At 36.4% G+C, this 27,618-nt stretch overlaps 1 protein-coding gene across 1 annotated transcript; it reads right to left on the reverse strand.

Annotated features, from left to right (window-relative positions):
* Positions 1-771: 771 nt before the first annotated feature.
* FEZ2 (fasciculation and elongation protein zeta 2) lies at positions 772-27,380 on the reverse strand. The gene is made up of 8 exons (XM_082048590.1): positions 27,081-27,380; positions 25,424-25,532; positions 22,261-22,377; positions 20,986-21,130; positions 18,428-18,696; positions 10,581-10,656; positions 8,236-8,301; positions 772-1,868 (listed from the first exon to the last, which is right to left on the reverse strand). The coding sequence occupies exons 1-8, from the start codon at positions 27,311-27,313 to the stop codon at positions 1,852-1,854; spliced, it is 1,032 nt and encodes a 343-aa protein (XP_081904716.1). The 5' UTR covers positions 27,314-27,380; the 3' UTR covers positions 772-1,851.
* Positions 27,381-27,618: the final 238 nt, after the last annotated feature.

Consider the following 27,618-nt stretch of genomic DNA (forward strand, 5'->3'; position numbering starts at 1 on the left):
TTTACTAAGAAGTAGGGCGGTGTGGGTGTTTTTTGGTTTTGTTTTTTTAATTCTTCCTTAATTTTTTTTTCTTTTGTTCTGTTTTGTCACCTCAAACCTCAAAATTAGATTGAAACATCTCTGAATAGATTGAGACATGTTGTGATTCACACATGCAACATTTTTTAAAGAATTAAGCAAAGAGTCATCCCCTTTGCCAGTTTCCAGGCATCAATAGTCAACATCAAGTATTTCTATAGAAGAAGCATGCCATAATGAGCTTGTAATGTATCAGCTAAATAAGTAAGTGGCCACTTTCTTGTTAGAGAAACCACAAATGCAACCACAAAAGCAACAAAATATCTTCCTCACACATGACACAGTTAGGTGGTGGATCTGTTCCTGGGCAGGCTGGCAAATAGCCATTGGTGGTCAAGTGGGAGAGAGGGAGAAAAATTTCAAAGCTGAAAACGTAAAGACACTTAAAGGCACCAAAGACAAAAATACTGAGGCCTTTAGGTAAAAAAAAAAAAAAAAAGGCAAAAAAAGCAGCATTACAAGAACAATTTTCAAACTGAATGTGTTTTACTGATCAAAATGAGTTTTTGGTTATGATGATAAAATTCAGTATAAAAGAAGTGACACAAGATAGTCAGGACAAAAAGACTGAAGACTTTAAATGGAAAAAACTGTTTGAAGAAAAGACATGGTTATCTCTTTAGAATCTTATTTTCCAGTGCCTTCACATATACCATACATAAATAGGGGTGAAGAATCAATAGGAATTCAACCTAGAAAGTAGTTCCTTTATTAGTACTCCTTATATTTCAATCTAATCTTGAAGACTGGCAAAATTATTTGTGACAAGTATTTAATGTTGAGATTGTAGGGTACATTTCTTTTACAGGATTTGTAAAATACATTCTCATCCGTTTGAATGCAGATACGTCATCACAGAGGAGACGGTGCGTAAGATTTACAAGAGAGATCTGTAGTAAAATTTAGAGATACACAACAATGAACATCTCAATATAATACTAACTTGGAACCCAGGTGCAAGTTTTTCAAACTGTACATGTATTTTTAAAAAGATAAAGCCTTTTAAAATGTTTATGTATTGAACTATTTTCATTAAGATCAAATGCTTATTAAAAACAGTAAAATTATAGCAGCAATATGGGAGAATATCTAAGCCACAATAACATTAATAATTAAAACAAATACAAAATATAAATTGGGTGTTTGTGTTAAATAACAAGGATAGGTAACACACCGATTACTTATGCCAAACCATCAAAGAATCTGGATTTATTCACTGTACAAACAATACTGTTCTATAGTTCAAACAAAGTTACCATTTTAAAAGAAGTGTCGAATGCTGATTTCCACCAACACTATTCTGGAGTGTGTCCTGGAGAACTCACTTGAGACTTTTAGTTCAAGCTGAACTATGATCCTTTTTGCATTTTTGCTATAGGAACTAAGGATGCTTTTCAATATGGTTTCCTTAAAACTAGGCTTATTTTATTTACACTATTCAAAGTTTACTTTTCCTTCCAACAATAAAAAGTGCAGGAGGATTTACTACATGCTATACAATGTAAAAATAGACTTTAAAAAGCCAGAACAATGTGAGTAAAACTGTACAATGTTTGTTCCCTGCTCCAGTTCATTGCACTATTAAGTTAAAATGGATGAGTTGTCATGCCCAGAAGACTTATTGTAGGATCAGAAAATCCACGCGCACACACAGAGGAGGGAAATGCATACTGGTTTAGGTATAGTGCCAAACAAAAAAACACTATGAGTTATATCCACAGAAAGTTTCTCATCACAGGAAGGAGCATTGCTAATTCTGAAAGGCAGCCCTCTTCACGTAGGACACAGAACTGCAAGAGAACCACAAATACATCTTGAGAAACGTCAGTGAAGTTGGTCTGTGTAAAAATATATTGTATATACTAAAATACTTAAAGGCTGAATTCTACCCTATTAGTAACACAGTAAAATCTAGAAATCAATCAAAACTGGCAATTAAGATATCATCCTCTTCTCAAAAGATAATTGACACAACCCACTATCTTTAACTAATATTATCCAGAAATGAGTTAACTAAAGGTCATGTCTTAAACAGTGCTTTTTGAGGTGTTCTATCAGAAAACAGAACATTAAACAAAAGGTGATGCATGCAGTTATATTCTGAAAATATGCACTGACAATTTGAGATTAACTCTTTCTAATTCTGGTGCGTGTACTTGAATCACACAGTGGGAAAATAAGACATGTCCTTCATGTGTTTCTCATTCCCGTTTCACATGTAAGAGACAAACCTCAGAGCAATCCAGCTTTCAAACCAATGCTAGCACAACACAAAAGCAAATAAAAAAGTCAGGTATAACAACTGAACAATAACTTAAAAGGCAAGAAAACAAATGTTCTTGTTATCTGAAATACTTGCACACCTTAAAAATAGAACAAGGTGTAAAAATTCTTGCTTTATTAAAAAAAAACAACCAACAAACCTGTGTTATTTTTAAGCCTTTACTAGAAGCTTGAAAGAACAGATATGAAATAGCAAACCAAGCTGAAAGATGGAAAATTATCCTGTTTTATGACATCAATGTTCAGAAAAAAGTCTAAAATAAAATTATACTAGACATATTTAATGCTTTTTACTCAGTAGTAATGTATAGCATGTTTTTAGAAGTCTATTTTTACGTCACAATTACTGTTTGAGCACAATGGAACACCAAGCTTAGCAATAAATACATCTTATAATAGTTAACTGTAAGGACACATCTGAATTCAAAGACATTTATGTCAGCTATACATACTTACATATTGTTATATATAATAGTTACATTTTAAGAATGTCATGATTATTTACACTTCCATGTGTTCTTGAATTAAGGAAAAAAATCAACCACGCAGGGGTGCAGTTTGCATGTCATACTGGTAGCACGTTATATTAAAAAATTATTCCTGTACATGAAGTTAAATCTTCAAATTTTGTAAAAACTGGATGTAAAAACTAAATCTTGAAATAATGTGTCTAGATGTGATACCAGAAAACCTACCCCTAATATCTTGATTCTGTGTATATCTACAGGCTAACATTTCATGTATATCACTGATTTGTTCCATAAGTAGCTAAATTAAGGAACACTTGCCTCCAGCAGATTTCCTCAGATATTCCTCCTTACCCTCGTAACAATAGGTAATTCCCCTTCCTACAGGGCCTTCCTCAGCTTCTACTCTAAGTTTGCTACAATTTCCATCCCAGCAGGTCCTCCTCATGTTGTTCCTCTGTCTTCATGCCCCAAACTGCTTGGAGCTACTCTAAGTGCATTCACCAGTACATGAATACACAAAAGCCATCTGGTCAACTGGATGTTGGCTTTTCAAAGCCTTTAGCTCAACTGAAACAGTGGTTTCAGACCTTCTCCTACCTACATGCAAGCTCCCTACAGTATCTGTGAAATGCAGTTATTCCCGCAACCTTTCCTTCTGTCTTGTGGGGTTGAAATTGGGAATTAATATTTGTGAAGCTGAAGAGACAGACAACACGACTGCATAGAGGCATTTTCTTCAGAAAGCAACCTAAACTTCCATACTTTGACGGTTACAGATGCTATCACTTGTTGGCATTATTGCACTTGCCAGATAAATCATAATTCAGAAAGTCATTACATTATACATGCAAGAAGAAAGACTGAAAGCTTCTGTAAAAAAAAAAATTCAATGGGTATAGTCAATACAAGCATGCTTTCATGTAAAAATATGGTACCAATTCTTGTTGTGATACCTAAAACCAATGCAAGTACAAGAGACGACAAAAACATCACCGTCTGTGCTCCCAGCTTTACAGCTTAACTTGTGCACAACAAACATTGCTGCTTACTCACTTGTATAAGTCTTTCAATGGAAACAAACACGTTTTTGAAGTACATTATAGTTGTTAAACCATCAAAAGAGATCAGTAGAAAGATGAGCATGAACAGCATTTAAACACAGTGAGCTCACTAAGCTGTCAGCTTCAGTCCCAAAGTATGCTTTCTAAGATCAAGAATTTCACAGTGTTGGCTTGATATTTTTCTCTCTGACAGCAAACGTACTCTTCCACCCTATTCTAAATATCAGTTTCTACTTCACAAACCCAGTGATAAAATTTAATAACAATATATTAAAAATATATTCAGAAAAATTTAAGCACAATTGCAAATGCTTACTAATTTCATGTTATCATCGACTTTCATTCTAAATCTATAAAATATGAATCATATGCTGGTGGTAGAAGAACTACAATTTACTGGCAAAGCAAATCACTAAGTTCCTTTCATTATTACTAACTTCAGAATGGAAATGTCCACTAGAAAGTAAAAAAGAAACAAAACCCCACAAGAGGAAAAAAATCCACTTGGAAATAATTTAGGGTGCATCACTAGTAACACGAACAAGAGAAGGTAAGTTCCTGCATTGTACAAGACTCTACATGGAATATGTACATAGTCTGGCTTTGGGACACTTACCTCTGAGGAGGTATTCCCTATGGAATAGATCCAGGGGAGAGCTAACTGATTACTGGAAAGAGGGTCTTAAGCATAAGGACAAAATGATGGTATTTTTAACATTCTGGGGGACACAAGGGGGCAGTAGAAATTGGGAAAAGAGGATGCTTTAAAAAAGCAAACACCAGAAATAATTTCAAAACTAATAAGCTTATTCAGAAATGCATATGGAGTGGGTTTTTTTGTGTTTGTTTTCCCTCCTTAACATGATTTGCACTGAGTTGCTCTGGCCTTTTTCCACTTCCTTATTCTACCAGATTTGCATATCCAGTGTTCTGAAGATTTCCACTTCCAGTATTTCAGAAACATTAACTGGTTACGTAAAACATGCAAGAATGATCCAGGGTAACATAGATGGGCAACAGCAGATCTGGCTGCAGAAGTCTCCTTCAAGGTCCAGCCCTGTGCTCCAGCTCTTGCCCGAACTGCCTTGTCAAAACAAATTCACTCTATTATTATTAAATAAAGATATCAAGTATTAGACATCACACACGGAGGGGGTCTGTGTGTGTCTTCCTTCACGATCCAAATTTAGATTTTCACAAATTTCAGAATTATTTTGGCATTTAGTTCAAAACATTCAAGATTATAATATTTCTACAAAACACTAAGAAATTCCAAACACCAGTAAATTTGGCAAGATTTCTTATTAAATCAACACTTATTGCTCAATCTTATGATTCTATTAACCTTTCCACACTAACAGCATTCTTCTTTTATTTGTCCCATTACATTACGTCAACAATACTATGGCATTTCCAGAATCACTTTTTTTCCTGATGTTTTTTCTTCAGCTCTTGTTTCTAAACAATCTAAGTAACTTTTCAACAATATCTGGGCAAGTTTATTACTAATTCTGTGGACAGCCATAACATCCCCATAAGACTGCATGTTCTATTTTTTTAAGTACCATAGAATAAAAAGAGTTGCTTAAAAAAAAACCAAACAACACAATAAGGACTTAAAAGTAAGAAAGTAAGATTTTTTTTTTCTTTGCGCTGTAAAATGGAATATAGAGCTAGAAAGTTTTACCTGTGCTGACAAATGTCATACAAACTGGACCTTCCATAAAGCTACATGTATCCTGTCATCACATACAATTTACTGCTCCTTATTTTGTTGCAAGATTGGAAAAAATGATCCTCGAAGGAACAAGAAGTGAACAGATTTTAACAGAAAAAAAAAAAATCTCTGGTGATATGATTCACACATTTCAAAATCTAATTTCTTGATCAATGCTTAATAAAAAGAAATGTAATCCATTCAGTGTAAGACAGCAGCTGGATCATAGAGAAAACAAATGTAAAATGAATATAATTATCGCTATATCACACAATGATTATTACTGGGTCCAAGACATATCTTCCTGCTTCTTTAGGAAAACCAAATCTTTATGATCATTTTTACCTTGCCAAGACATTTTTAATTTTTGCAGTGAAGAGAGCAGACACTTCAAAAAGTAGGTCACTTTTTTTTTTTTTTAATTCAAGCAATAGGCTGGAATTTCAGGTATAAAACCTGAGCTGAAAGTTGCTTTAAGTGATAGTATAGAATCATCTGATCTCCCTTCAACAAGCTTTAAAAATAATTTCCAGAGAATAGACAGCTGGTTTGGAGTATTTTGTACCATATATGAAGCCTCAGAAAGAGAGAAACAGATCACAACTTCAAAAACAATTGGAAGAGTTTTCCTGTTCCACAGGATAAATCAATGTTACAATATAACACTACCGGCCAAACGATAAATATTTAACATAATCTAAACATAGCAATATGAAGCTTAGTGAAGGCTACACTGAAAGGAAGCGTGAAATTTTCTGCTCACTAGGTTGTATGACTGCTTGCTGTTGTGCAAACAGAAGATCAAGAAAGTCTTAGTTCTGTTCAGTAATGAAGCAGTAGCTGAGGGGAAATTACCTTCTCCTGTCAGTGTGAGTGATGCGAGTGATTACTCTTCATACTCCCATCATTTATGCTTTACAATTTAGAGAGAACAGTGCTTGTATACGACAACCTGTTTGATCCAACACACGTAATGTGAGTACGATTTTGTAACTGGCGCATCTAGCTAGTGGAACATCCCTGGTGATTTTTAAGTCACGAGCATGCAGAGGCAGTGGTAGGAGGGAATCTCAGTATCAAGCTCCCTAGGTCATCCTGTCATGTGTTCAGCTAATCTACTTTTATAAGCCACCCCTGCACAAGATTTCTCCATTTTCCTAGGCAGCCAGTTTCTTCTTAGTGTCCTTGTAATCTGAAAGTACTTCTGGATAGCAACGTCTAAAAATAGGAGCAGACACTGTAAAGCGCACTATTCATTCCAATCAGTTTCTGCCAGATGTATTATGATGAACAACAAACAGCTTTAATTATTGACAGCAGTTCATCCTCTTGGTTGAAAGATTTTGCTTCACAAAACTGAAGTTTAGTGCCATCACCATAAAAAAACCTTGATCTTGAGCCTAAATAGCTCTCAGCTCACAAGCAAATACATGTGTAATTTAAGAAGGATTTTCAGAAAGGGTAAGTAAACAATGGAGAAATCAAAGAAATCAACTGAAAGGATCTCTGCATTCTTATTGTATGTGGTAGTTCTGCAACCCTGCATAAAACTTAGAAATGAGCTTCTTCCAACAGGAAGGCTGTCAGAGCTTCTAGAATACTCATGGCTCTCTGTTCACATTTTCTGAAGCAACAGCATACTAAATTTCTTCCACAACTTTAACTGAAAATATATTCAAACCTGCGTCAGATGAGAGGAATTAGAAGTCCGTGTAAGACAGACAAAAACCTTTAAAAATCATATGGAGGGAGTTAAGTCAAATGATTGTATTTGAAAAAATAGTGGGACTTGGAAAGCAGGATACCAAAAGGAGAGAAAAACTCCGCAGCATATGAACATAAAGCAGAACATAATATACATTTGGGTGGCAAATGCAAAGGCATCCATCATCCTTTTTACACCTGTTTGTTTAGATCTTGTGAGTTTGATGCATATTCTAAACATTAAACACTAAAGAAGATGGTACTATTTATATGCCAAGAATTAAGTAAGAACATAAGCCTTAGTAAAATGTAGGCAAAAATGAAGTCAGTAGAAAAACGTTTAAAAGTAATTTAACAATGTGGCAACTACCTGGAACGAACTGAAGTTAAAGCAAGCAGTGATTTTCAATGTCTGACATTCTATTACTATCATAAATGTACAAAACTGGAAAATAAATGACTCATGCACAAACCTTTTAAATAAAATGTGAAGAAGGTATAACAAATACATGAAAAACTAATAATTTTACTATCGATCAGAAGGTAACACATAAAATAAAGCTATAAGTACTTCATCTAGCAAATGTGCTATTATCACAGGCAGTTCAAAATCTGATTCTGAAAAACCTGTACAACACAAGCTTTTAACATTTAACTTTGTAAGACAGACTGGTCTGCTCCTGCTGACGTCCTTCAGCTATTTGAATATGCACCACATACTTTGCTATATTATACTATCACAAACAAACATATTTTATTCATGAACTCTATGCTCAGAAACCTCAGACAAAATAGAAAAAAAATATGAGAGCTGTGTCTGATAAAAGGGCAACATAGTTCATTAATATTGTAGGCCTATTCTTTTCAAATACATCTCGTATATACATTAAATTAAAGACTCCCTGCTAAGAAACATACTCACCCTTTAAAATATAGTCTGTTAACAAGCTTGGCACTTTCTCGCTATCCTCTTTCATAGCATGCAGGACTAAAGTATGGAAAAAAAAACAACACCAGATATTTAGTCACAAAAGAAATACAACACTCTCAAAAGAAACACCATGAAGCTATTCCAACTACTCATAAGGATATTACTACCAGATTAGTAAGAAAAATCCTAACTGGAATATGAGAAGATACAATGAGACACATCGTATCTCCACCTTTCACTTGTGTAATTCTCACTGAACTCCACAGTACATGGATGCAAGAGACTCATTTTACGTGGTTAATTATTACAGTAGAATGTCATCAGTCATAATAACAAAAAAGCACCTCTTCCCTATAAAGAAGTCTCTCCGAAAGAAAGTCATTACATCCAAACCTAAAATGTACTAACAAGTACTGGAGGGCTGGAAATCTTAGGAAAAAAATATGCTCCACTACTTAGTTTACTTCCTTGATCTTAATACCAAACCATGGAAAAATGACACTTATCTTTTTCAATAATGACATTGCTGTCAACGATCTAATTAAGATGCTGGTGTTTTTTCCCCCTGAAATGGTGAACGTTAGCAGCTATAGCATAGAAAAATCCTAAATACATTACTGAATTCGGCATTAATGTAGAATAATGCAAAAAATGGCATTTTGGTGACTTATATCAAGCCAAAATAGTCCATCCTTGCATATTTCTGAAGAAAGAAAAACATTTGGACTAGCTCAACTTGACACGTATAAGTTTGTCCTTTACTCCCTAAGCAAAACCAATGACATCCCATCATGAACTGCTCTGGACAGGATTGAAAGAATCAGAAGTACAGAATTATACTGAATAACAGTATTTAATAAACAGTAAATTCCCCATATGATACTCTGAACTCAAAATATAATGAGTTTTATTTCAATGTTAATGTTGAAGTAAGATACTAGTGTTCATAGCTACAGAATAATACATAGCTTTGAAAGAAAAACCCACCAGGCAACCCCAAATACCTGCTTCACTGTCTGCCTTAACAACAGCAGACTAATTCAGAAATCTGCAACTGAGTCACAGGATGAAGTTCCAACCAGCCCACATAAGGCAATACTGTTAATACATACTCTTTACAGTGCATTTGTACAAGACATTTTGTTAATCAACTGTCAAAACCCACAAAATGTTTTCAGGAGGCTTCAACCTCTGCTTTATCTAGCATTTTGGAGAATATTTTCCAGTGAAATTTAAATATGGCAAGATGATAAAATTTCTCCACGGGAGTAAAGATAAAGTGAAAAATCCATTTGTCACAGAATAAGTATGAATTACCAGCTAAGAGTGCCTACTGCAGAAAAATAAAGGGAATTCAATTCCTGCTAAAACATTTTGTTTATACTAGAATTTGTACAATATTTATTTTCTCTGTCCAGGAAACAACCAATGAGCCTTTTATCTTCCCTCTGCCACCTGTGGAATCACAGACCTGTGCTGCTGGAAAGAACCTTAAGATGCAGTCAGATCCAAAGCCCTGCATGAGATCTGATCAAATATAATACATTGACGCACTCTACCATCTATTTTTAAACTGCTCCTATAAACCGCAAATGAAGGAGATGCTGCTGACTCGCAGAGATGCTCTGCTGTATTTAACCACCTCAATAATTAATTTTAAAAACCCAAACACTTATTTTTTCCTGCAAATTAGATTTTTTTTTTAAAAAAAGCAACCACAAACCAAACAGAGGACTTAGAACTTATAAATAATTTTGATAATCTGGCCTAAGAAGATGTGAAAAAAGGGGAATTCAAAGCACTGTCAAAATGCTATTTGGTTTATACCTCCTAATTATTAAAATTTATTAACAAAAAAACCCCAAAACACCACAGAGAGAAGCAGGCTATTTTAAAGGCTACCACACGTATTCATCATACGACTACTTATTCGTACCAACATCCATTCCAATTTTTGAAAGTCATTACAATAACATCAATAAAGCAGAGCAGTTAAAAAACAGGGACATATCAGGTACTACGAGACAGTATTGCAAAACTCCATGACATAAAGGATTTTCCATAAGGCCCACCTGTTGAAATTATGTGAAAATATTTACTTTCTGATACATTCAAATTTCTAGTGTTCAGGGTTTCAGAGAAAAACTAGAAAACAAAAAGGCCTTGAAGGCTCAGAGAACAAGATTGGCAAAAATGCGTGGCTAAAAATCATGCAACTTTACATGCATGCCAACAGGTAAGGGGGAAGAGATACCTGTATGGATTCCTTGGTTTTGAGCAACCACAGTTGGAAATACAAAGAGGAAAGGATCACCAGGAAATATTAATATACTCACTTTTGGTTAACGTTTGAAGATCTTCAACAGATGGGGGTCCATTTTTCTTCTCGTAAGGAATGACAGTTGTTAAGTACTGTCAAATGAAAAACAGAGTTACCCGACAGTCCTTTCCTGCAATTTCTGTTGCTTGCATTTTATTTTGCAAAAATTGTAGCATTTAAAATTGCTAGTCACAAATAAAAGCTTTTCAAAAGGTCATATTTCACAAGAGATCAAGATTCTACCTTTCCTATCCCAAAGCTTTTACCACAGAAGCCAACTTCGATTTTTTTTTCCAAATTATGTAACCACTTCAGAAGTCATGCAGCTACACACTGAAAAAAAATATTTAAAAACATGGAACTGTTTACAGTAAAGAATTTCTGTTAGGTTTCTTCCTCAGAGCCTATCCACACCAGTAGTAAAATCTTTCCTCTTCTCCCTCCACAAGTCAACCAGAAGTTCTTCATGTATTCGAAGTACTTCTTACAATCAAATAAAAGCTGAAAGAACAACATTCACATCACTTCCCTCAAATAACACTTTAAATGAAGATGAACAATTTTTAAACTTGTTCTTAAAAAAAAAGAGCACAAATATCAAGCAACTGTCACCAGCTGTATGCAAATCAGAAAATAATTCTTTCTTTCCAGGAAGTACATTAAAAAAAATAAAGAAAAAAAATTCAGGTAAATGACTTGGGAAACTGGTAACAGTGAGCTTTTTGAAGGATTACCGAGTACAGCTGATACAGGCTGTGGGGGTGCCTTAAGTAAGGTGTTCAGGTATACAAAAGTGCACTAACAAGAATTCAGGAAAATTAAAAAAAAAAAGAAAACAAAACACTTCAAACTTGGCATATGTTGTATTTGAACAACCTCAAAACAGTCATAGGATTTTCTCAGTGACTGGTTTACTCTTTCTAAGAATGTGAAACATTCCAAGGATTTTGAGAGATCAAAGAGCATTGCCTAGTCCCAGCTCTGAAGGTGATCTATAGTCCCCTGTACAAAGAAAATTACAGTCAGGTGAAAATGCAAACAGACAACTTTTGCCTTCTGATGATGTACATTGCCAACCAAGAGGAACAATGCAAGCCTAATTAAACATAACAGCCCACAATTTGGACTTTTTATTTAAAATCTCAGTTTTAATAGTCGAGTGTGCTAACAGATTGTTTCAAGCCAACTCCACATTTGTTCTACTTACTCCTTACTGAAACCTTTCATTCCTGCCAACTTTTTTTTTTTTAAAGCAAAGAATTTCTGTAATCTTTCAGGATTTTCATACCTGCAGTGCAACCAAGATTTATTTTCAAATTCTTGAAGTAAACTTGTTGCTCTTTTATTAAATGCATTTTGTCCCCATCTTACTTTGCAGCCTGTATGAATGCATATTCTTCTAAAACAGGTGAGCATTTCAAAAGTACTGAAATCGCTGGAATTTTCCCAAATGAAAAAGCTTCCTGAAACCTCCCTCAATTCAATTTTTAAGACTTTAACAGGACCTTTATTCTGGGATAACAGCTGCAAGGCAGCAGACAAAGCAACCCTCTATCATTCAACTTGAGAGTCATGTGGTTCCCCACGCAACAATCAGAAACCACATTTCACATGAGGTCTCCCCTTCTCCTAGTAGCAGTTCAGCAAGAGTCAAGTGTAACTCAGACTCTGGTGTAGAGGTTCACTTTGTAGGAAGAGACCGAGTGTTGCCAAATGCAGCTATAACCGTTGCCATGTTCAGAGTGGGATCGTGTACCCCATGCTCAACCACATCCTCTGCCAGAAAGCCCAACAGACCTGGTTCTGTGTCACTTAAGAGAACCTGTTGGATGGGATATACCAACACCTCACCAAGACCTTAGGCAAACTGAGGGAGCTTTGCTCCCTCCCTTTTCCTTTCACATCGTCTCACATCCACTTAGGATGGCAAAGTATGCAAGGCTTCCTAGGAAACAGTCAACCTTCAATTTCTTGTCCAGCAGATGTAACCAACCGGTATCATTACAGAACTGCACTCTTACTAAAATTACCAGAATCAATAACTAGACATAAGGCTGTTAAATCTGCAAATGCCAGAGATGACAGTAGATCTGCCAACTCAGAAATCAGATCTCAGGCTGTCATTTCCAGCCTTCAGACCTAAGTGACATTGTAACCTTTACCTAGACAATTACTTACTAGGACACGTTTCACTGGCCCAAACACTAATACTCCTGAATTTCCTTTTCCTGTAAACTTCACCTTCCAATCTTCCTAATAGCAATAATTTAAAAAAATAGTAATTTCTTTCTTAGTTTCCAGAAATCATCTTGTTTTTCTCATCAATACTTTTCTGCTGTAATAATAAATTTCTATAATAGCACTATAAAAACTCATTCCCTGATTTTCTGTAAGAAGGACAACATATTATGGCAAGGAAGAAAAAAAACTACTGAAGTGTTGCTTACTGACATGAAAAGTGTTAAGTTTACTGTGGCCTCTAAATTTTTTAAGCAGATTTGACAATATGATAAGCAGCAATTTGTTATCACCCATAAAAAGCGTTAGAATTGCCTAAATATCGAGATGAAGATGATTATCTTGAATTTTCTTCTGGAAATATGATCACAGAAAGAACCACCAATATTTCAGTGGCTTTTATGCAGTTGGTGCTTTTTTTCCAACTGTGTTATCAGATGGAAACAGGGAGTTACCACTGGAAGTTTCTCTTTAAATATTGAAAAAGCCCAGGTCATAGTCACTTTCGTCTCCAATATACACAGCAAAAAAAGGACTACCATTTTAAAAAGGCAAGTAGCACCTATCAGAGTAATATTATCCAGAAAATAGTAAAGGTGGTAAATATCATGAAAATTAAACACTGACAAGAGTTCTGAAGTAACTGTAGAAAATTGTCGTAAACTTTATGTTGTGACTTTATGTGTATGAACTTCTGCCTTCTGAGGTACACCAAAAATTGTCCGTCCTTGCTTTTTTTTTTTTTTTGAGCACAACTCCAGATTATTAACTCTTCCCTGCTACCAGAAAACACATGAGTTTGAGTTTATAATGACAATACACCCTGAAAAAATACTTGAATATTCTGAGAGCAGCACTAAGCAGCTGAGCAACTGATACATTTTTTATTTTGCAACCACAATAAGATGACAACACCTGTATTTTGAAAGCAGGGCCAGGGTCTGGGACAAAAACTAACCAAACAAATAAAACCCCAAACAAAAAAACCAAATGCCATAGAAAAATGAATTTCCAGGACTAAATCAGAAAAGAGCTGGTATCTTTCCTACATTTCTCCCCTATTTTTCATTTTAGGTCGTTGTTATTTCCAAGATTTGCTTTAGGATATGGGAAGGGAAAAAGAAACCCCACAGCGCTGCTAACAAGGATATAGTATAAGATAAATCAGAGGACAAGCATAATAAACCCTAGTAAACTAACTCAAAAAATGGCTGAAATAGTTATTCAATCAGTGTTACTGTTAATATATGACTATGCTATTTATGTCTAGAAAGTTAGGAAGCAGCCAAAGAAAAAAAGATGCATTTGAATAGAGATATGTGTATAAAAGAAGTCTTAAAACCAAAGCTAAACATGTTCACTTTAGCTACTTTAATTATCATGGGTTTTCATAAACATAAAGTTAATCAGTTGTAATCTATTATTAAATGGTAAAGATAGCAAAGGAAAAAAAAAAACCAAACAACCACAAACAAACAAAAATAAAACAAACAGCAGCGCTACTACTTCACCAGTATTGAGACAGAGTGATAAGAAGATGCATGTGCTCAGGATCCCCAGAGCTGGGGACAAATAGGTGGGCCTCTGTATTCATGAACTGTCATACACAGACCTCGCTTGAGAAAGAGAGTAAAGCCATGATTTCTAATGTCGTTATTCAGGACTGAATTGAGAGGCATTGTTTCACCTCCTGAACTCCTCTGCAGGACACTCCAGCGCTCATCTTCCAGACAAAAGCCTACTCAGCCATGACTTCTAAACTACCAGGCAGTTTACTGCCTCAATGGACATCCCACCAGGGGAAAAAAAAAAAAAAAAAAAATTATATCTCTATCTCTATCTAACACACTCCTCTCTGACACAAATGCATAAACTATAATGGGTGAGCATGCATTAAATAATGTGAAATACCAGTATTTCGTAATGTGCGCCCAAAGCCTAAACAACAGCACAAGCATTGGCACTTTACCAAATTACAGACTGCATTTAATAAAATACACATTACAGTTCTGAAATAAACAACTAAGTATTACTTTGAAATAAAGCACAAGCATCTTGCGCTTAGGCATACGTAACATCTACAGTGACACCCAATGAAGCTGGGTCTTTGTGCTGCATATTTCAACATTAAAATAATCAATGAAAAGACACAAACTTGCCTATGGCATATGTATTTTCTATCAGTAATCTGCATTGCACTTATTTGGCTGCTTTAGTATCATGTAGTTTTCAAAGGCAAAAAAGATGACATACAATAGAGTCCATGCATTTTCCAGATGCTACTCTGTTTTTAGATATATCAGCTCTGAACTTTTGAGGAAAAAAGAAAACAAAACCTTTTTTCAGTTGGAGAAATTACTCAAGTCCTTAATGCTGAAGGCAGAAATGTTATGCCTAACTTGATACATATTATTTGATTGGATATTAGATTTTTACAAACATGCAATGTATGTGAAACATGCATTATGCCCAAAGAGACTTTTAGTCTAGGGTAAGAAAAAAGGGTTATTATTTCAGTGTGTCAGGATATCAAATATTGACTGCCTCAAGCTGTAAAGGAGAGAGGCTGAGGCTGATCAGAGACCTGAGGCAGGTAAAGAGTGCTGATTCCAACATTTTTGTCCTATTTTTTCTCATCTCAGCATTTATCTTCAACTACCATCAATTTTCAAGACCTCAGCTCCTACCGAAAGTTCAGGCAAAGAACGAGGAAAAGAGAGAAGATAGCCCAGCACCTGTTTCTCTCCACCTGAGTTTCCAAACGTGTGGCGGAAGCCATTCTGTATGACATTTGAGATCCCTTCCATGCTGAAGCGCTAAAAGTAGTAAAAACATAGCAGAAATAAAAAAAGGGACAGAGAAAAGTTCAGAAGACTATTAAATCAGCATTTATCAAGACTATAAAAGATGAATGACAAAGACAAGCTCTAAGATGTATTTCAGCACATTTTTACTTTTTCATTCACCTACTTAGTATTTATAATTAAAAAGCAAACCTTATAATGGCAGTGAAGCAGTAACTACATCAAAATTTAAGCAAGTAGCATTTTCATGCTGCAGACCCAACAACCCGGGCTTGCCTTTCAGGCTATTTCATTTTGAAAAGTAAAAAAAATAGTATTTTTGAAAGCTTAGTTCACAGTACAATCTTGCTTAAAATGTGTGTTTTAGAGACACTATACCAATTTTTCAGATTTTAAGCACCTACTAGACACACTGTTGAGAGGCAGTAATCTTCATCTCTACCTCTTTAAAACACTTCATGCTTCCATGCTTCCCCGCTTCCCCTTCCACAACTGAAGCAACAATTGGTATAGCCCATTTTTTCAAATATGATAAAGTATACATGATTAGTTAATAAAGCACCCATATTAATTTCAAACTCCATTACACAGAATCATAGAATCTAAATAAAGGAAAATTAATATATAATCCAATCACAGTTTTTTTCTTGAAATTTGAAATTCATTTTGCTTGCTGAAGAAGTTTAAAAAAAAAATAATAATAATTTTGATGCTTAAAATAAGATGTAAAAATCAGCAACCTAAAAATAGGAAGAAACTAACTGTGAAGGTGCTGACACAGTGCAGTGTGATGCACACACCTCAGCACACTTATCTGAATGTATTTATTTATGGGAAGGGGAATGAAATGTGCTGGAATACAGTATTAATTTGCTTTCTAAAGCACAGTGAGGTCAGTAAATAGACACAGATGTTGCTAAAGCCATCTTAACTCTTTTAAGATATCCTGCTTAAAGGAACTGGTATCTTCAAGCCCTGACTATTTTTAATTACTCCCCAGTTTGCCCTTGTGAGAGAGGTAAAAGTTTTAGAAGTCTAAAAGCGATTTATCTAAAGACTATATCAAGGACAAATAATTAAGACCTTTTTATTAAAATTCAATGACAGGAAAATTTATTTTTCTTAGAGTATGAAAACTTAGCCCTACTTCCAAGCTTTGTATTTAAATGAGACATCATTATAGTTATAGTTATAGTTAATAAAATAATTAATTTATACATCATTTATTAACAGAAACTCACTCTTCACAAAGTTACTTGAACATACTATCCGTAAGCACATTCTCACCGCTTCCTTAAGGAAAAACACGAGGATTGTTGATGGAAGGAAGCTTGTACCTCTTCTGGGAGAAGACTCTCAAATCTGTACTTCGTGACAGTGAAAGCAATTTTCAAAGGAACTGCACACATGCAGTCTACGGTCTTACCTGGGAGCTACTTGTTCAATCACTCTCAGAAAGCAAACTTACACATGTAGATCTTGAAGCAACCAAATACGAAAATGTCTTATATTGGAACCACGGACACTATATTTAAAAGCATCATTCAAGTCTCCAAACTTGCAACTAACCAGAATAGCTTATGAATCACTTGACTCAAGTTTCCAAACCAAACAATTATTTTTCTTTCCTGTTAGAATACCACTTTTTGTTTTTCCATGACTGAGAACCAAAAAGGAACACATTTGAACTTTTCACTGTGCTCTTGCAAAGGGATGACAATTTTGTACTGTTCTCTGGACATATACTTTCTCAGAGTTCCGTTAAAACTTAGCTATGTACAAACTTTTCATTAGACAGTCAAGATCAGAACTCCATTTGGGTTACATCACAGGTATCTTATTCTTCCAAGTTTAGAAGTAGATTCTGAAGAATTAATGTTTCATTACAAATGTTTATTCCTCACGTTTGAAAAACAAACCCAGAAAACTTCTGATGTCAAGCTGAAGCATTCTTTCTGAGACTGAGCCAAGATACATAAACCACATTTTCCGCATCCTATATGAGACACTAAGAAATTCTAACATTAACGTCCCACTTAAGTGATTTAACATTATACTAGACAGTTAAGAAATTTAAAAAATTGCATTGACAATAATAACCTAATTTATTTCATTTTCTTCCTCCTATTATTCAAATGCTGTTTGGAAGACATTTTTCCTTTTGATGCTATGTGCTGTAAAGAATAAATCATCTCCTCCCTGCACACCTGCACTATACTTTGGCTTCACTGCTCTCTCGTCTTGGACATATTATGTCTGCCACAAATTTCAAGAGATCCAAGGTAAGACTTTTACTTTTTTCCCTATCTAAAAATTAACATGGTCAATAAATATCTGTACAACTACACCGACAATACTACTAAATTTCCTGCAAGACTAACAGTGGTACACACATACTAAAACTCACACAGTGAAACCAAACAGATAAATGAGTTTGTCTACTGACAATAGAACACATGGCAGTACATTCAAAGACTTTTTTTTTTTGCAAGAAATGTATGCTAGTTCCAGGCTAATTTGCAAACAATAAAAAATATTTTTTGCGTACAAGAAGAGTAAAATGTTATATGACCTTGTGAAATAAATAATTGCAACAGGCAGTACCTCAGCCTTGTCTACAAACAAGGGCATGGAAGCAGGTGTACCAGGTGTACTTGATATAATCTAGGACCACTACTTCCCATAAGGAAAAAAAAAAAACAAAACAACAAAAGCAACAACAACCACCAAAAAACCCTACCAAAAACCAAACCCAAACCAAACAAAAACCAACAAAACAAAAATATTTTGAATGTATAAGTATCTACAAAAACTCTCTTACTGTTCCAGGCATGTGAGCTCTTTCTTGTTTGCCATTCTGAGGACTGCCATTTTTCAGTTTCTTTTTCTTCTTTGCTGTTTCTTTGTGTTCCCTCTGTTTGTTTTGTACTTCGATGAGGACAGAAATGAAGCTGTTTTTCACTTCCTTCTCAAACTCCAGCTCATCTCGTAGAGCCAACTGCTGTACCAGTTCCTCAGAATAATCCTTAATTGCAGTCTCAATTTCTTCTAGTAGTTCATTTAACTCGGCAACAGACAACCTTTTTACTCCTATAAATAATTCATGTAAAAAGTAATCTGTCAAGGTTTTAAGCATGAGAATAGTAATGGGAATTACAAGAAAAAAGTACTCTGAAATTTTTCAAAACAAAAAATTCAATTCTAAAACTACACAGAACAAAAACAATTCCTAAAGAATAAACACATCACAGGGGAAACTAGATCAGCAACACAAGGATGATTGAACTTTTTTCTTATTTCTGAGAAATACGAGATAATCTGCAAATATGAAGAGCATGTTATAGTCAAGGAAGCTGAAGTAGCTACTGAACTTCTAATACTGACATCTCTGTTAACTATTACTTCCCACCTACACTCACTGCTCAATGCAAAAGGTCTCTGTATTCTCTAACATAACAATCAACACTTTGGCATTTCTGGAATCCTTGGATTTCTCACCTACAGTAATACAGAAACTATACTCTATGAGCAGGGTAATCTTCTTGGAGATATTGCTAAGGTATGCATGCATATTCATAAAAGCTTGCACTAAGCTTTTATGATAATATTTTTAGATGCATTTATTAGAAAAACAAAGAAAATCCTCCAAATTTTCTTCGTCTGGGGACTGTAGCCATAAGCACAGCCTTGTATTACCTGAAACAAAGACCTAGATCAAAATTAGCTGACAGGCTCATTTCAATAAAAAATAAGCATCGTTTTGAGAAAGCATAAGACTGAATTGGTCAAAGCTAAATCAGAAGCCTGTAAAATGTCAGTTTGGAAACAAAAAACCCCTCATGGTTGGCATTCTAAAGGTACTATTAGGTCATGTGTTCCCAAGAGCAAAACTATGACCAAGAAAAACGTTCAGAGGCTTGCTTGGGTTAAAAGTGTGCACATTCTTTGACAACCGTTTTCCATTCCCAATTAAGTCTGACACACCCAGGAAGCTAGTCTATGTCAAAGAACATAATTTTCATTGGCATTTGAGAAACAGCCAGTCCTGTTTAACACTACTGCATAGATAATCAATGTAACCAAATAATTATGAACAAGTCTAGTAAATGTCACGTCTAAAAAAACTGTTATAAGGCAAAGTGGCTATGAACAAGTATTGAAAAATACAAAGAAGGCCATAAACTACAAAAAGTATAGCTGTTAGAAGCATCAAATGTAACAGGTGAAATGTGATTTTCCTATCCTAAATTACAGCAGAGAAAGCTGATTGGAGAAAGCTCCTTGTCACTTACTAAAGAAAAAAAGGAGATTTTGAGAAACTGGTGAAGCAAAGGTAAATCATCTGCCGAAGTAACTCAAGGCACTGTGTGGTCAAGGCTGACCTTTAAACCATAAAGATGCAACAGACAAGATGAACTCCTGAGGCAAAGAAAAATAAATAGGATATGAAATACCAAGCAAGCTTGATAAGCTTCAAACCTAAGGACATATGGAACTGTCAGAGAAGCAAGAAGCCCTGCTGAGATGGATACACATTGCTTTCACATTCCTGAAATTTATGTGTTAGACAGCTAAGAGTCCAACCATGAAAATGTGATCTCCTCCATAAATCTGAAGTGTAGTAAAATCTCTAAGTCATGTCACAGAAGGTCATCCAGCTTTCTCGGTCTTCTACACAATTTATATTGCTGACCCAGACTACAGGAAAAAAAAGTATCAAACTTGGTAACAGGGACCAAAGTAGGATCATCTAGCAAATATTCCTGGTGCTCCTATCACCTTCTAGAATTGATTTTGACAAATACACAGATGAAACAAATTTCCATAATGAAACTGATTAATCACAGGCATCACAGGTTTCCTTCACATACAATTCAACCTACTACAATCAAACTATTAATGGGGAAAAAAAGGGCAACAGTTGCCTTATTTTTGTGTTACTGTATATCAAGATACATTGCAGTGACTGAAACAGTATCAAAGAAACACCATCTTCTTCATTTACTGCATAGCTTTGAAGAGCTTTAGATAATCTTCTCAAGAAAGTTTCTCACTTTAAAATATAGAAATTAATAAAGTTTAATAAAAACAATTGACTTATCACTTTACCTATGAAGGGACCTCATTCCAGTGAATCAAGCTACAGCTTTAATTCGAAATTCTATAAAGTTTTAGTTTTATTCTGTTATGAAAGCTGAAAAAGAGAAGTCTTCTATTTATGTTCTAAATCTAGTTTATTTGTTTAGCGTATTTTAAAAATATTTTTGAATGCAGATATTTCATAAGAAGGACTTGCTCTAAATCAAACACATGGGAAACCTACCCTTTAAACTATTTGCAATAAGCATAAGAGCAAAATACTCAATAAATACAACTTACTCTCTTCATAGCTGTTGTTTGTACTGGATCTCTTGAGTGTCTGAATTTCCTGCGAAAGTATAGAGAGCCGATCTGATTGGGTGGGTGTTTCATCATCTTCTGGATCAGGCGATTCCTGCATCATTTCCTCTATTTCTTCAATCACCTTCAAAAAATGAAAACCCTTATGAAAACCCTCCTGAATGAAGAGAAACAGTCTGCAATCTGAAACAAAGCTGTTAAGAGCTTAAGATTTTTTTTTTTTTTTTTAAACTTTCAATTAGTGAAGATGCTGATGGATGAAATAATACCAAGACTGGGTGGAAGAGAATCAACAAAATCATATTGACACTTTGTTCCCATCCTTACTCTCTGAGAATAAGCTTACCTTTTTGAAGTAAATTGGTGATCTCATAACAAGTAGTGTGTTGAAAATACACAGTTATTTCTAGATGAAAATATACATGGTTCTCCTAAAAAGAACTGAACTAAAGAGTGAGCTGGAATATCTTCCCTGAGAATTCAGTTGAAAGAAAACAAAACAACAAAAATAATTTACCGCCCCACCCCCCATTTCCCTACACTTCTTTAAGAAACAAAACAAAATCCAAACCACACAACAGTATAGAAACAACTATATGTCTACAGGCTAAATCATTTACTGAACAGCTGAATAAACAACACATCAACTTTTACAGGTATAAAGACTGTAGACAGTGCTGAGATCCACCTCACAGCAAAAAAGAGCTAAGGCAGTTCAAGTAATCCTGTCTCTTGTACTCTTAATGTTCATCAGAGTTCATAGCTAACCTTTTAAACAACTAGAAAACATATTCTTGCTTTAGACACTAAGTTATTTGAAAGCTTAGTAGTAGAACTGTTGATGTGCTCTCAAATTAGGAAAAAAACTCAAAGAATTCTTACTAACCACAAAGTCATGTGAAGATATGAATGGCCATACAGTCATGCTGGAAAATTACAAAACTCTACAATACCACCAACATTTTGAAAATATTTTTGCTTGTCAACACTTACATTTAATTTCATAGTACTTCTGATTAATCCATGGTAAGAAACGCATAAAGATTTCAAAGACCCTGGATTATCAATCTCACCTGAACCAGTGGAATACTTTTCAAATCTGAATGACATAATAATATCTTACACATTATTACAACCCAAAATAAAGAACAATCAAGAAGCTTAGCTATGGTTAACAGAAAGGAAGAACAAAAAAAAAATACAGTCTAAAAGAAGATACTACACCAACAACACTGTCCTTGCTGAACGCTTTACCTGCTCTGCTGTGAAGAGCGGTTCATCGTTAATGCAGGAAACAATGATAGAATGCATATCCAATTGTTCTCTCAGCTCCTCGTCATCTGACAGGTCAAGGTTCAAATTATCATTTACCTAGAAAGCATGAAAATGTGTCTTTATACAAATATATATACACACTTCTGTATGTGTATACATATATAATACATGTATATAAAAAAAGTGCAACTAATACTGCATTTTCAGAATGAAACAGATTCCTTGCCCGTAATAATGGAATCAATGATTCTTTGCTGTCAAACACCTGGAAACTGAAGTATCTTAATAACTTAAATCAAAACTGCAATTGGAGAAAGTTAAAATAGTTGTCAGTCTTTAAAGTCTTTTAATACCCTCAGCATATAAAGACCATATACACAATGACATGCAGATATCCACACAGAAGGCAGTCAATCCAATGTAGATATTTAAATCTTAAATGAAGGCAGACATTCGTCATTGTGGGGTGAAAACCTATCTCTAACATGACACAAACCTGTTATGTTCTGTGCTTTTATAGTTCTACTTTTTCACATAATAAAAGACACAAAAATATTGTTTTAAAAAACAGAACATGGTTATTACCTCAGATTATTTAAAAAATATGTTGTTGAATATCTCAGGGTCTTTTCAAAAGGAAACAGAAGCAACATTGTTCCCACACATATACCATCAAATTACACTCATCCTTCAAAACCAAAGATGTACATAGGGTAAAAGAAAATATTTAAGTCCTCTCCTTATTCAGTCAGGTATATTTTACTCTCACACAGTGATATATTCTAGTTTATTTACACAGGTGTTTGAGTTTTCTGCACTTTGTCTATTACTAGATGTCAGCCAAACCAACCTAGAAAAGCCTTTGAGCCCCAAAAGATGCAACCCCTAGCTGTTGACATTTTGAGCTCAATCACTTTAACTGATCTTTGGGCTAATTTACAAGTCTTATGACTGGCTGTACAAAGTCCTTGGTCTCACTGTATCAGTTTCCAATTTTTGTTGTAATTCCTTCAATTTTCCCAGTTTCTTCAGAAACATTAGTAGTTTTCAGATTCATTTTGAAGATGCTACTGATATCCCCAGATCACTGGTCTATAGAGGAAAACATACGATTTGTGTTTCTTCAGACACCACAATGAAGTCAAACGTCCACTTTTTTCCAGAATCTGAATTCCAATAACCACTGTGTGAAAGGGCTCCGCTAAGAATATCTGTTTACCTACTGTACAGTTTTGACATTCTTTAATGTCTGCAGTCCCCAAGTATTTTTCCACATATGTAGGATTATGACAACTATGGGATAGTAAGCAAGGTAACAGTTTATCTAGAAGGAGGTTTGCTTCCCCTCCTGACATCTCCAGAAACAAGATTTTGAGAGACTACAACAATAGATTCTGATAATTTAGGCTAATAAACCACCTAAACCAGCCCAAGACCACCTGGCCTCCCACCCAGCCACATCCCATGCCTATTTCTGTCCTCACACTCCTGCCAGGGAATGACTTGTTTAAAGTAATTTAACAAAAATACCATAAGCAAGCTATTGCACAATCCTGTTTCTTGTGTCACTGTACACTTTCGCTCAACTACTTTTTTCAAGCTGTCAGAGCTTTATAGAAGTGTTCAGATCTGTGATGTGAAGCAAGAAAGATTAGATGAATCAGCCTCATTCACCTTACATTTTTTTCCTACTAAAAGAGGAAGAGAAATACTTTAAGCACAAGTTCAACAGCATATTATTAGTTTCAAATGCATCAAGAAAGTGTTGCTTATCTGTCAGTATTCATTGTAAGAAAGTTAAAACAAGCTACTAGCTCGTCCATATGTGCTGTCACATATCCAGAAATTCTGCTGAAACACAGAGAAAGAGAAAAAAAGTATGTCAAATGCTCCCAAACAGATGGGCTTCACCCTATCAAAAAGCATGCCAGGTGGAGTGAAAGCTGAAAATCTTGAGATAGGTTTAATCCATAAACTGATTTTCTCTTTTCTGGCAGCATACCTAGGATTTTCCAGCAACACCACTTTACATTTTTTTAATGTAGTTCCTTCATAACTTTCTGTACAGAACTTACAAAAACTCTATTAAACATTTTTTTATATTCTACCTAGTTTCTTCCTAAGAAATCCATCAGTCTTCCAATCTATTTTTCAGTCACATAACAAGGTCACAGCATAGGGGGTAGTAAGTCTTTTTACTTTAAATGTAGGGATTTAATTATTCTAAAACCACTCAGAAGATCCGAACAAACGCTCTAACAAAAAAAAATAGAATAAACACAAGTACAATACAAGTCATAATCATCAGACTCAATTTGAGAAAGTGAGCTCCAAACTGACATCTTCCCCTGCTGAACCCCAAAGTATCCTCTTCAGCAGAGCAATCTTTGTTCCTGTCCCAGTAAAAAGTAGCTGTGGATTATATAATGGATGAGAGGAGTCAAGGCATTACCCTGTTCTTGGGTTATACACACAGATATTTTTACAACATAACTTCACTATGTTTAAAGATAAGGCACTCATTTCCTCAGAAGACCTGGGAGATGTGAACTCTTCCTAGCTTTTCTTCCTGAAGCATTTTAATCCATTTTTAAGGAGATCAGAGGACACTTTCTATAAACCTCTCTGAAGCTCTTCATTCCCTGCTGCCTCCTCAGACAACTATTCTACCTGTTAAATAAGAAAAACAAAATAAACTCATGCATTTCAGTGTCTCCTGTGTCACCTTTCCTGTAAAAGAAACCAGTTTAATCTCCACCTGACTGCAGAACGAGATGAACTTAAAAGAAGTCCACACTGGATTTACTTCTGCCGCTTTTCCTCCCTTACCCAGAATACTGTCCAACACGAAAGAGACAGTTGAAAGATTTTATGTGAAACACTTTCTCATTTTACAATTTTTTCTGTCTTGCTCTGGTTCTAATGAAACTAAAAACTAACCCATCTAAACCGAATCCTGCAAATATACATCAATGGTTGTTTGAATTTTTGATTTTTTAAAAACTTCGCAGATATAATACCAAGCACTAAAAATATTTTAAGCCATTTAATAACAACACTCTTTTATACAAATGCAAAGTCTTTTATTTCCCTGATGAGTATAAAACATCCAAAAAGGGTATTTCTGCTGATCAGAACTTACCCCTTTTTCTGAAAGATTCAGTGTTGGCAAGTGCAAAGCTCTGGTGTGGGAAGACTTCCAGTCAACTGGCATTACATTACCATAATTATCAGTCAAAGCATTCCAAATCCTGGAGAGAGGAATAAAGGAACAAAAATGTAGGCCTTAAAACAAGCAGCGACTGATCAGCGGTAAACATATTCGTAATAATATATTTCTATCAGTAAGTATTTTTTCATCCCTAAATGTTAATCTACAAGTTACTGAAAATATTTTATAATGTTTTGAAGCTAAGAGAAAATGTTTTTTGATAAACACAATTTATTTCCCTTTTTAAACCAACAATGTGCACGCAGTGGTAAAATAAAACAATGAGATGAAGAAGCAGCTTCATTACTAATTATATAACCATACTCAAAATCTTTTTGAGGGGTGGATGAGTCTTTCCTTTAATGAAATCTGAGCTCAGCTATAAATTCCTTTCTTAGCGTTGCTGTTTTCATTGCCTTTTGCATGTTAAAATAACAAATTAGCATAGGCTGAGCAGCAAATTCTGAGACACATATTTTTTCCTTCCCTTCCCTTTATCACAGAATAATGAACATGCACAAGTTATACTAAAATTCTGCAAGAATTCTGTTTTATTCAGAAATACTCTTGCTGAGCTCGGCCCACCACTCTTGTCTACAGCTGATCTTGTGTCTACAACGCGCAACCTCTCTGGCTGTACCAGAGGCTTGCATATGCAGCCCTGTTCTGGGATCCCAGCTCAGATTTTGAAAAAGAGCAGCCCTGTTAGCAGGCTGCTGCCTGAGGTCGGCGAACAAACCCTGCCTCTAAGCACTACTCTGTGAGTGCCTATTTGGAGCTGTTGCCTAGCTAGGCTCAGAGGAATGGCTGAGCCAGACACAGCCTCATCACTGCCCAACATGTCTCTGATTCATAGTTGTCTAAACTTACCTCACTGTTTATATCATAGATATCTAGTCCTTTGCTAGACGAGCTTTTCTTTCTTCTCTTTGAATAAGACAAAGAGTTTTGTTACCTCAAAGTAAAACTGCAGTATTTAAATGAGGATAAACTGACTGAAACTTACTGTAAAGTATCAACTATAAATACTTGTAAAATAATGTTAAAAACAGGGAGGCAGCATAGATCATAAACACGCTATTGCCCAGGGGAAAAAAACAAACCCAAATAATTATCACAATTGTAACCGAGATTCTGGTCTCCATCTGCTTTCCATACTTTCCATATTTAATTTCACACACGGCAACAGCAGGCATTTCGCAAAGAGCTAAACAAATACAACCCGCAGTCACTCTGGATTTCTGAACAGCCACTTTCCCTGGACACGCACTTCCCTGCCGGTTCGGGGAACAAAACCAGGAGGCTCCATGTCAAACCTGCGCCGGGCAGGCTGAACGTGCCCGCCCGCCCCCGCCTGCAGCCCCGCGGGCGGGGAAAGGCTTCAGCTCGCACAGCCCACAAGCCACAGCAAGGCCCAGGGGCAGCGCTTTCGCAGGGCACGGCCAGCGAGCCACGGAGCCCGCCCTGCCCCTGGGCTCCCCACCCCGCCCCGGCTGTCCCCGCAGGCCAGGCCGGGCCGGGCCGGGCCTCCCCCTCGGGCAGCCGAACCACCGTCACCCCCTCTCCCTGTCCCCGGGCCTGCACTCACTCGTCGTCCTGCAGGGCGCTCTGCTCCGTGAGGGGCCGCAGCGGAACGCGGCTCTCGCCGCCGCCAGCCCGGGCCTGCGGGGAGTCAAAGCAGAGGGACAACCTCGCCCCCAAATCCCCACCGCCCCAGCCGCCTTTGTCGCTGGCAGCCTCGGGACCGCTCCCCGCGGAGGGCTGGAAGCCCGAGAAGTCCTGCCAATCTCCCGGGTCTCGCTGCGAGGCCGCCGCCGCCATAGCTGCCGCCGCAGCCGGAGACGCCGGCCTGCGCGCTCCCGGCCGCGCGCGCTCCCGCTTCCTCCCGCAGCTCGGGGCGGGGCGTGTGGCGGCGCGGGGCTGCCCGGCGGCCGCGGCGGGAGGGCCCGCAGAGGCGGCCGTTCAGCGGCGAGGCGAGCTCGCCCCGCGCTGCCCAGGCTCTCTGGGAGCGGAGGACGGGACGCAGGTGTCCGGCCTGGGGCTGTGGCCGGCAGTGGAGCGGCGCATCCCCGACACCGCTTGCAGAGCGAGGAGTGGTGCTTCCGAGGCACCGAGCACGGGTCTGT

Source organism: Streptopelia decaocto (assembly GCF_964273445.1).
Source record: "Streptopelia decaocto genome assembly, chromosome: 3".
In the NCBI taxonomy this organism is placed as follows: domain Eukaryota; kingdom Metazoa; phylum Chordata; class Aves; order Columbiformes; family Columbidae; genus Streptopelia; species Streptopelia decaocto.